This window comes from Mauremys reevesii, linkage group 4, assembly GCF_016161935.1.
Source record: "Mauremys reevesii isolate NIE-2019 linkage group 4, ASM1616193v1, whole genome shotgun sequence".
In the NCBI taxonomy this organism is placed as follows: Eukaryota; Metazoa; Chordata; order Testudines; family Geoemydidae; genus Mauremys; species Mauremys reevesii.
The window spans coordinates 105,742,258-105,753,625 of NC_052626.1; the positions used below are offsets into that span (position 1 = coordinate 105,742,258).

Consider the following 11,368-nt stretch of genomic DNA (forward strand, 5'->3'; position numbering starts at 1 on the left):
GTCTCCATAACTTTGGGTTCATTTAGCTTAGAACATAAGAATGGCCATACTGGGTCAAACCAAAGGTCCATCCAGCCCAGTATCCTGTCTACCAACAATGACCAATGCCAAGTGCCCCAGAGGGAGTGAACTTAACAGGTGGTGATCAAGTGATCTCTCTCCTGCCATCCATCTCCACCCTCTGACAAACAGAGGCTAAGGACACCATTCCTTACCCATCCTGGCTAATAGTTATTAATGGACTTAACCTCCATGCATTTATCTAATGGAAAAGCTAACAGCCTGGCTCTTCTGCAAGCCTCAAACTGCTTAATGAACTTTAGGGCAGGGAAGGCTGTGCCTCCCAAACAGCCTGGCCCTGCCCCCTATCTGACCCCCACCCACTTCCTGCCCACCGACTGCCCGCCCCCCTCAGAATCCCCGACCCATCCTGCTCCTTGTCCCCTCACCGTCCCCTAGAGACCCCCCCAACCACCACCCTGGGACCCCACCCCTGTCCCCTGACTGCCCTGACCCCTATCCCGCCCCCGCTGTGTCCTGACAGACCCCGGAACACCCACAATCCAACCCCATTCCCTGTCCCCTGATGGCTCCCCCGACTGTCCCTGAGACTCCCTGCCCCTTACCCACCCCCCCAGCCCCGGCCCGGCCCTTTACCCCCGGCTCCCCCCTCACCCAGAGCCTCAGTGCATCCAAGAGCATCCCTGGACAGCTGCAGCGTGGCTCTGGCGGGGCCCCTGAGCTCCCTGCTCAGAGCCGCGTGGTAAGGGGGCAGGGCTGCGAGCTCCAGCAGGGCCTGAGCTCCCTCCGCTCGGCTTGGAGCTCGCAGCTCTGCCCCCTTACCACATGGCTGTGAGCGGGGCAGAGCTCAAGGGCCCTGCCGGAGCCACACTGCACCGCTGTTCAGGGACGCTCCTGGATGCTCTGAGGCTCCGGGAGAGGGGTGGAGGCGGGGTCGGGCCGGGAGCCAGGGCCAGGGAGGGAGCCTCGGCTGTTCTCATGGGGGCCCCTGCGGAGCCTGGGGACTGGGGCAAATTGCCCCACTTGCCGCCCCCACCCCCCCGGGCGGCCCTGGGCCAGGGTGGGGGAAGTGGAGCAGGCTGGGGCCGGGTTGCTCCACTTTCCGCTACCAGTGAGTGCAGGGGGCAGTCCTTTCCCCAACCCCCCATCCGAGCTGAGGCCGGGTCGTTTCACTTCCTGCTGATGGCACTAGGCCCCTCAAAGCGGCCCCCACAGGTCCTGCCACTCCAGCCTCACAGGCCTTGAGCGCTGCCCAGACCCTTCATGGGGGGTGGGAGGAGCAGGTGCTCGGGCTACGTAGGGCACCATAATTCATAGGGACGTCCCTGGGGGAAAGCATTTATATACTTGTGGGTGTAAATTAAAGGACACTAAATTTCACGTTCTGTATTGTCATTTGAGCACTGTGCCCTATAAGCCTAGATTTATTCTATTTATTTCACATTTGTTGAAATCTTACAATGCGATCTATGTATTTTATTCTAAATTGATATATATGAATACTACTGTCTCCTAATGAAATAGTTTATATTTTATCACCCCTTATATACCCATTCTTCTGTGCTTTAAACTGTATGGCATTTGAAAACTGCCTGTCTTATGCACATGCACACATACTGTGTAGTCCTTATAAAAAATAATCAGTTTGATCAATATTCTGAAATTTAATTTTATTTTGCTGAACACTTATCTTTTATAGACATCATTCACTAAATCTATGCTAGATTATAAAACCTTCCTATTTCTAATTCCTATAGTAACATATATTCTAATTTTAAAAATGCATATTGATTTTGAAGCCTTTATTCAGGGCTCCTGTTTTAAACACATGTAGTATTTTGCAAAAAGTTTAAAATCCTAACAATCACTTTTTTGTTTGCAGATGACATTTCCCGTGTTAAACTTTCAATCCAAAACCATCCAACTGATGATTATATTAATGCAAATTATATGCCTGTAAGTATACTAAAATCATTAAAATTAAAAATTGGGTCTGTTTTGTGACAGACTTATCAAGTTATATGAAGCTTGAAAAATGTTGTTTTTATCTGATTATTTAAAATCATTATGTGGTTTTATTTTTATTTTAGGGATACAACTCCAAGAAAGAATTTATTGCTGCACAAGGCCCCTTACCCAACACTGTGCAAGACTTTTGGCGCATGATTTGGGAAAAAAATATCTATGCTATTGTTATGTTGACAAAATGTGTTGAACAAGGCAGGGTACGTTTTTGTTAAAACTGCATTTTCCTTTGAGATGCAAACCACTAATTCTAAGTAGTAAAAAATAACTCAGTTATGTTTATATAGCACCTGTTTATCCTGGGACTCCAAAGTCTTTAAAGATTAGAGACTATGCATGAAGTTTATTTCATCCACATTCATGTTCTCATTACTGTTTGGGGTCTAGCAGGAATCTTTTGCAGGGGCAGGGGGGTGGGAGTTCACCATTGCACAATTGGTTTAGATCAGTGGTTCCCAAACTTTAACAACCTGTGAACCCCTTTCACTAAAATGTCAAGTCTCGTGAACCCCCCTCCTAAAAATGAATATTTCCAGGGATTACTTGAGTATACACTGTAAAAGCAGTGATCTTGGAAATATGAAATTTGTTTTTATGACATGCCTATTACACACTATTTATTATTAATTATTTATCATTACAGTATTTTTATTACATTATGAAAACGGGTACACACTTCCAAGATCTCACTTTCGTAGCTTGTATCACTTTGAATAAGCCTGTTAAAAGACAAGGCTCGTATGTTTCATCAAGGAGTATCCGATGTGAAACAGCATGAAGGTATTTAAGCAGCCAACTCAAAGAGTTCCTCCTATACAATCATTCAGATCTTGAGCAGTCCAGGCAAACAACGCATGTTACAACAAAGCTTAAACCCGTTCTTCAAAATAATTTTAAAAACAACACTAGCTGTCTATTTCATTTTAAAAAGAGCAAAAAATATCCACCTCCCTTTCCATTTCTTATAAGGAGTATTGAAGTTTAAATTTCCTCAGTGTGATAGCTATGCTTGCTTTTATCTGCTTAGTTCTTGGAAGTCCAGGGGCTCCGGGCTGCTGGCCCGTGCTGCCCAGGGTCCCTAGGGACAGCTCTGTCCGCCATTAGGGAATTTTCCCCCAAGAACCCCCTGTAACATTACATGAACCCCCAGGGGTTCACGAACCCCAGTTTGGGAACCACTGGTTTAGATACATTATGGACTTTTTTGCCTTCCTCTGAAGCATCTGGCAATGGCCCTTGCTGGAAGCAGTATACTTGACTAGATGAACCAACAAATCTAAGCAATACTGCAAAAAAAAAAAAAGAAATGCAAGAGCATCAAAAATGCTAGAAAATACACCCCCAGTCCTCCAATTGGATTCACTCATGTGGCTCTGAACACAGGATTGTGGTTCAATAGTGTCTTAGACAGCAAAGCGTCAAGCAATTTTATCCCCTTCTTGAGAATGTTCTGGTTGCTCGGCTAACTACTCAGACAGAAATGCGAGAGCTGAAGCTACACAAGCACCCTTAACTTTGCTTAATTTGTATTTTTTGTGTCAACTTGTTTGTCCGTCTTTCACCGTACATGTTTAAATGTATTAACTTTCCATTTGGGCCTGATATGCTTCCATTGAAGTCAGTGGCAAAACACTCGGTGATTGCAGTGAGAGCAGGAGCCAAGTCTTCTTTTGTAAAAATGAAAGGAAAAAAAGTTCATCTGACTACCTAGCTAATCTCAATATCACACAGCTGAGACTGACTAAAAAGGCAATGACATGCACATGCTAAACAAAAAAGAATTGTTTTTTTATCACAAGGAATATAATGTACTTATTTATTCTGATAATGAAGGATAGCTGTACAGGCTTCAGTGCCCTACCACTCATTAACAACATAATCCCAGCAGCATTAAACAATCAGTCTGACAAGAACTCTGCAAAAAAGCTCCTTTCCCACCCCTTCGTCATTCCAGGAGACTGCCTTCAAACATCTGCAAAAAACATTTAAAAAAGGCATCTTTTGCAGTATTTACAGAAGGTCATAGAATCATAAGAATGGAGGCCTGGAAGGGACCTCAGTAGGTCATCTAGTCCAGTCCCCTGCACTAAAGACAGGACTACGTAGACCATCCTTGATGGGTGTTTGCGTAACCTGTTCTTAGAAACCTCCAGTGATGGAGATTCCATGACCTCCTTAGGTAATTTGTTCCAGTGCTTAACTACCCTTTCTCTTATTGTTTAAGTTGGTTTTTAAAAGTATATTTGAACCCAGGTAGATTCATGCTGTTGATTCATTTTCATTTTAAAAAACAAATCATGGGGAGAGAAATTTTCACAATGTGAGGAATTTTGAGCTGACTGGAACCTGGAATTCCTGTTCTGCAGGAAATCCTGAAATTTCAAAAAATCAGATCAGATCATTCTGCATTGGGAAATTTCATGGTTTCATTTCAAAGAATGGGAATTCTGAAATTTTATTTTGAGGAGATACAAATGAACAAAAATCGAATTTTGCTTTAACTTTTCAAAACAAAAAGTGATGAAACTTTGTCAGGTCCCCAGAGACCTATCAACCCTGCTATGCTCCCTGCTGAGGTCACCAGAGTTGGGTTATTTTGGAGCAAGGTGGGGACCAAGTATAAATGTAAGAAATACTACAATCTGTGTTGCATGTTAGAGAGAGAATATTTTGAAGCAGAGTCTCCCATTAGTGGATGGGATATTTACATGCACAAGTCCCATTAATAGTAAGAGGACAGGTGCATCAAGCAGAATAAGCCTCTATTGACTAGATATTCAGAGGTACTGAGCATCCATGACTCCTGTTGACTTCAGTGGGAGCTGTGAGTGCTCTGAACTCTTGGAATCAGGCCATCAATATCTAACAGATGACTAGGGTGACCAGACGTCCCGATTTTATCGGGACTGTCCCGATATTTGCTTGTTTGTCCCGCGTCCCGACCGATGTTCGGTCGGGACACGGGACAAACAAGCAATTTTGCCCTCCGATCCAGTGCATAGATGGAGCCCAGAGGGGCTTTCACCCCCCACTTCCCCCGACCATCCCCCTCCTTCCCCCATTGGACCCTTCCCCAAATCCCTGCCCTGGACCCGCCCCAACCCCGCCCCTCACTGCCCCATTGGATCCCTCCCCAACTCCCCGCCCTGGCCCCGCCTCTTCCCCAAGCACGCGGCATTCCTCCTCCCTCCCAGGTTTGCACACAGGCCATGGCCGGGGCTGGGAGCGCAGCACGGAGGCTGCTCCAGCCCTGCAGCCCATGGGGCAGCGCAGAGCAGGCAGGGCCTGGGTGGGGGGCGGAGACACGTGTGGGGCAGACACGCTCCTGCCAGGAGGGGCCGGGCCCGGCTGCCTGGTTCGCCCCCTGCCCGGGGGGGTCCCCAAGCTCCCTGCAGCCGGAGCGGGGCTGCCCGGGGCGAGTGTCCCGGGCGGGACAGAGTGGAGCAGCCTCTACTGTGGGGCTGGTGCAATGAAGCCCAGGAGCGGCTGGGCCGGGAGCTGCAAGAGGGGCCCGGAGCGTGGCTCGGCTGCACAGCTCGGAGTCCAGGCTGGGCCCAGGAGCGAGGGGATGGGGGAGCTGGGAGTGTATCGGGGGTCAGAGCTGAGAGTTGGGTGGAGACGGGGCTGTGCCACTGGTGGCGGGGGGCGCTCTGGCTTTTTTTTTTGCTCCCGCCCCGCATCCCGATATTTCATGTTTGTCATCTGGTCACCCTACAGATGACATTCATGTGGCCAAATTATAACTGCTTTGGCACAGGGTGCGCTGGGATGGGAAGATGGAGCAAGCTTTCTCCTCTCTCCAACCCTGCTAATTCCCAGTATGTTTGTATAGGAGGCAGCCATAGTTCATCTGCAGGCATTGAAAATCACAAGGGAGGTAACTAGTGCTGCTGGCAGCCCCAGAGAAAGGTGTCTGGACAGGGCAATAAAGTTGCATTAGTGATCAATGTAACCCATTTTGTCCATACCACAGAAAAATTTTATACACTAAAGCATAAGTAAGCAGTGAAAATCAGGAACGGAATTGTGTTTTGTATTGCTTTAAGCCTATTGTCATCTAGAATCTTTTATGAGGATATTATATTACCTTGTTTTCTGATTAATTTCCCAAAAGCTAATCATGATAATTATGGTTTACAACTATCTATTGAATGTCCTCAAGTCTAGGATGGACTGTAATTTAGGGGCTAAAAGGGGAAAATACACAATTTGTCCTTGCATTGCTTTTCCCCCGCCTTGCTTTTTCTGTGCACTCCATAAAAATCTCCTGTATTACTGCTGTACAGTATAGCTAACATTATCGCTTTCTTTTTAGACCAAATGTGAGGAATATTGGCCAGACAAAGGATCCAACTATTACGATGACATTACTGTAACGTTGGTCTCAGAGTATGTCCTTCCAGAATGGACAATAAGAGACTTCACAGTGGAAGGCGTGAGTAATTAATTGGGTGTATAACACTCTAATGTGCTTGTAGAAATATATCTACTGCATCTCTGGGAAGACAAACTTCACCATCCAAGTCAAATCAGAATGGGGAAAGCAATCATTCCTGCAGACTTCACAACAAAAGTAAAACTTAACTAAAGGAAAAAATTGTACAGCTTGTTTTAATTTGGGACATGATAGCACTAGCCTCCTTGCTGCTTAAGATCTGATTAAGGTGTTTCATGCTGTGTATCAGCAATAGGCCTCATGTGGGAGTCAGGGACTGAATGTGCACCTGCTGATTGGACCCATAATTTGACCTTTCAGTGCTGTATTATATAACCCTCTGATGGGCCTGCTAATGAATTGTCAGTATGGGACCTCATTTGTGATTAAGGGATCTCTGCATGAACATTTGTCTACAAGATCCAGTCACATTATGGGATCACTAGCAGCAGTGATGCAGAGCCCATGCTGTGATCCCGCAACCCATGCTGACATGAGAAGGCCTTACTCACACACTAAAGAGACCACAGTATAAAGGCAAAGGCAAAAGAGAAGAATTTCAAACCTTTATCTGGGCAAAGGGTTTCCTCAGCCCTAAAGAGAAAATTGAATAATGTATCCATAAAGTAGTGCACAGTTCACAGGAGGCAACTGTAATAATGCTGAACTAGCTGAAATATTTTCCTACCATAATTGTTTTGTGATGTTCTCTTGAGGCCTAATTTCGCATCTTCAATGTATGTTCTTTTAGAATGATGCAACTGAAAGCCACTCTGTACGCCAGTTCCATTTCACTTCCTGGCCTGACCATGGTGTTCCGGAGACAACAGACCTTCTTATTAACTTTAGACATCTGGTACAGGAAAACATTAGACAAAATCCCCCAGATTCTCCTACTCTGGTGCACTGCAGGTACAGTAATTCCACACTGGCTTCCTTTTAAGAGCAAGTTAAATATTTCAAGCACTAGAAAAAGCTCAACACCTTTACTATTTAAGTATGTGTATTGTCCATCCTGCCAAGCCATATGAAAGGGCCCTTTGCTGTACACATGAGAAATGCAGTTAAACAGCGTGAATGCCAAAATGCATTACCCTACCGTAAACAGTTCATTAAGGGGGTTTGTTGCTGTAGTCCTTTGGGGGATCTCTCATTGACTGGAAAATTCAGCACCAAAAATTGCCATATAAAGCACTTTATGTATAATTTTTATGGTTTTTGCGAGCCCAGAAGGAATCATACAGCCCTACTGACAATGTAATAAGAGCTCCTACAGACTGTAAGAGCCTTGATCCCAATGCCCACTGAAGTCAGTGGAAATCTTCCTAATAACTTCAGTGGCTTTGCATCAGGCCGTGGGTTGTATATAATTAAGAGAAAGTACACCTCTACCTCGATATAAGGCTGTCCTCGGGAGCCGAAAAACCTTACCCCGTTATAGGTGAAACCGAGTTATATCAAACTTGATTTGATCCGTGGGAGTGTGCAGCCCCGCCCCCCCAGAACGCTGCATTATATCCGAATTCATGTTGTATCAGGTGGCATTATAACGGGGTAGAGGTGTAATAGGTGAAAGGCCGTCACGCTTCCGTCTAACGTATAGTCATTTTACTGCAGTGCTGGTGTTGGCAGGACAGGTACTTTCATTGCAATTGACCACCTGATCCAGCAAATAGAAATGGAGAACGCCAGCGATGTGTATGGAGTAGTATATGATCTTCGAATGCATCGACCTTTAATGGTACAAACAGAGGTAAGGCTAATCTCTTCCATTTAATGTGCCTGAAGATAACTGTATAATAGCTCATGACAGGCAGTTTAAATATACAGCTCAGAAATATGTTCCATTCCAGAGGCTTTCTCCTGTTATTACCCAGGGAAACCCTAAAGAGGTACAGAGCCCCCTGCAATCATCAGGTTTCCACACATCCTGCTCTACCTCTTCCCGGTGAAAGCAGTTACAGCCATGGACCACAGTAATCCTCTTAGAGCTGCCACAAAGAGGATGGGGAGTTGGGAGTAAAGTGATTCCCTACAGTGAGCTGGGAGAGGCTGAGGGGGAAATTATTCCAGCTGGCAGCACCATCTTGGAGCACTACTGTTGGGCCTGTGTTACTTCTTTAAAGTTCTCCACAGTTAACTGTCAACCAGAGAGATCTAGCTCCATCTCTGCAGGGATAGGGAACTCGGCACATACTCCGCCTTCTCTTGCACAGGTCTGAAGTGAAAAATGGTGAAATCACAGACTCTGCTCCTTGGGCAAGGGGGAGGTATTTGGGCTGCCATGTAGTCACTGCCACAGCACTTGGGATCGAGAGCCTCTCTCAGAATTACTAGTGTGTGGCAGCATCTATTTATCAGTTTGTTTATTTTGTGGGTTCGGCAGCACTATCTGTATAGTCAGTTTCACTGCTTCTCCAGGCTGAATATTCCATGTGGTTTGTGTAGGTCTTTCATATATCAACAAAGGGTAGTAAAACCTTTGTATAAATAACCAGGAAAACAGGAATGTAAGAAACCAGAAAAATTGGCAGGGCGACTCTGGGACAGCTATGGTACCTGAAACTGTACTGGCAGGCACTTAAGGAGTTAATCTAGAGGGCCTCACTCCACCTGGAAATGATGCTGACTACCTGTGTCACTTTGAGTTACCTCCAATAAAACATTTCCCTCTGCTGGTACGTGTGCTTCTCTCAGCTCCTTTCTCCCATCTACACCCACATCATGACAGGAACAACTTTTTTTTTACTTTGTATAGATTAAGCTTGATGGGGTTGCTTTTTAAAGCAGCAAACAGTTAAAAGGACACTGTCAACTTGATTTTTTTTTTAAACCGACTAAAGGGTGCTCTGTCAGATTACTTAAAATTATATAGTATGTCTTCAATTTAATGGGCGGGGGGGGGAGGAGGTTGTTAGTCTGTAATTGATATTTAGAAGAGTCTTGTGTCTACCACTTCTGGCCTCTTCCCTTTCTTTCTCTGCACTCTCCTGCCTCTTTATGTTCAGTTTCTGCTTTGCTGCGGCTGTAACAAGCAGAAAAGACCCCACCTCTCCCAACCCTGGGGGCATTGATCATCAATAGAATGATTAATTGAATGACACACAAAGTATTGTCAAATGCCCCAAATAACCGTAGTAATTCTTTGGTATTACTTGCAAAAATAGTAGCTATGATCTTTTCAGATGGAAATCTGACTTCTGAAATAGTTTTGTGTACGCATTTGCTTCTGCCATTACCTTTAGTTTGTTTAACCCTCACCATGGGCTTTGTGAGAGGACATAAGAACCGTGGCATAGCCAAAATCCATGCAGGAAAAAATGCCCCTCGGCTTTGCTTCTCAAAGGATATCTGTATCTGCTGTCCTTCGTTCTAATCTCCTTCAAAGGATATGAACCTGTCTTTCCTGGATTGTGAGGCATACATTAAGGCCCTGATGGGTCCTACTGATTCCAAATGTGTGAACTATGTTGAAGTCACTAAGATGCCGTGGATCCTTCCATGTAGAGTCAGTTGCAGAACTGAGGCCTACATTTGGGGGAAGTAAAATCCTTTCAGAGTATATTTCTGCTTCTAGCCATATCAAAAATGTTACCTTCACCACAACGAGCTGTGGATTTTTGGGGCAACTGTTTTCTGTTACTTATACATGATCTGCAGGAATATTGGGTGCCGCAGTGCATCTGGCCAGTGTCTGAAAAGCACATTGTATATCCATGAACATAATTACCCTCACAATAATGTATTTGCTACAATCTATAATGCCCTTCATTATTTTTTCTTTTTTCATTAGGACCAGTATGTCTTCCTAAACCAGTGTGTTTTGGACATTATTAAATCCCAAAGAAACAAAAAATCAGACCTTATCTACCAAAACACAACAGCAATGGCAATCTATGAAAATTTTGGACCAACAGCAGGTTTTGAGAAGGCAAATGGCTACTATGCATAACCAGAGAGGGAAGAAATGTCACTAGGAGGCCATTACTGTCCTGCACACAGGAAAACGAAATGCACTGTTATTGTACTTGTGTGTACAGTATCTTTTATTATTTTTTCAGTCTTGTATATCTAATTTGAAGATGCCCTTGTAAAAATGTCATTTGGAGTTGTGGATTAGTATAAAAAGAAGCTGCAAGTTAACAGAGGAAATTGCTTTATCTTGGGAACTTCACAATACTCGTAGGCAAAACAACATTTGCAGTACAGACGGTGAAGTAGATGATAAATATTAAAAATAACAAATTACAAAGGCTCTTTTTTAATTACAGTTTTGTATGATTTCATATACAGATACCTGGCTTGTGGGCTGTGGAATATATTTTATAAAAGTCAGGAACATATTTTATCTGCTGTACCTGGTTACTTAGTTGATGGATATATGCTTCATTGTGATTTGTCCTTAGTGTTCCGTTTGATTTATAAGAAGGAGTACAAACACCTCCTACAAATGGGTGTTGATATTTGGAAATTGTGCCTTTTCTGGTTATTACTCTGTAGACAAAAATAATCAGAGCCCTATATTTTTGTACTGAGACTTTTAATTAGAATATAGATTTTAACTGTAGTAACATTGCTGGCGAGATGCTCCTAGATTTTGGTAGTGATCTTCCCCTTTTTGTATTCCACCACAACCTTCAGAGGCCTTATATCACAGTGCCTCAGTCTAGAGGAAAAGGAGGGTAAGGGTTGTGTGTCATTCTGAGCTTTAGTGTGTGTGTGTGTGTGTGTGTGTGTGTGTGTGTGTGTGTGTGTGTGTGTGTGTGTGTGTGTGTGTGTGTGAGAGAGAGAGAGTTGGGAGAGGGGAAGCAACTCCTCCCATTTCTGGCTGATATTTCTGTCTTATAGAGTTTATAAGGATTTATTTAAAGGTGCAATATGTGATTT

The 11,368-nt window shown here is 44.3% G+C and overlaps 1 protein-coding gene across 5 annotated transcripts in view; it reads left to right on the forward strand.

Moving 5' to 3' along the window:
* Positions 1-10,873, forward strand: part of PTPRJ (protein tyrosine phosphatase receptor type J) — a 148,387-nt gene extending 137,514 nt beyond the window's left edge. For all 5 annotated transcript variants that reach the window (XM_039536958.1, XM_039536962.1, XM_039536961.1 and 2 more), the window contains 6 exons: positions 1,904-1,977; positions 2,112-2,246; positions 6,362-6,481; positions 7,233-7,393; positions 8,099-8,234; positions 10,275-10,873. In XM_039536958.1, the coding sequence (XP_039392892.1) occupies positions 1,904-1,977; positions 2,112-2,246; positions 6,362-6,481; positions 7,233-7,393; positions 8,099-8,234; positions 10,275-10,433 (785 nt within the window). In that variant the 3' untranslated portion in view covers positions 10,434-10,873. The remainder of the gene's footprint in view (positions 1-1,903; positions 1,978-2,111; positions 2,247-6,361; positions 6,482-7,232; positions 7,394-8,098; positions 8,235-10,274) is intronic.
* The last annotated feature ends 495 nt before the right edge of the window (positions 10,874-11,368 follow it).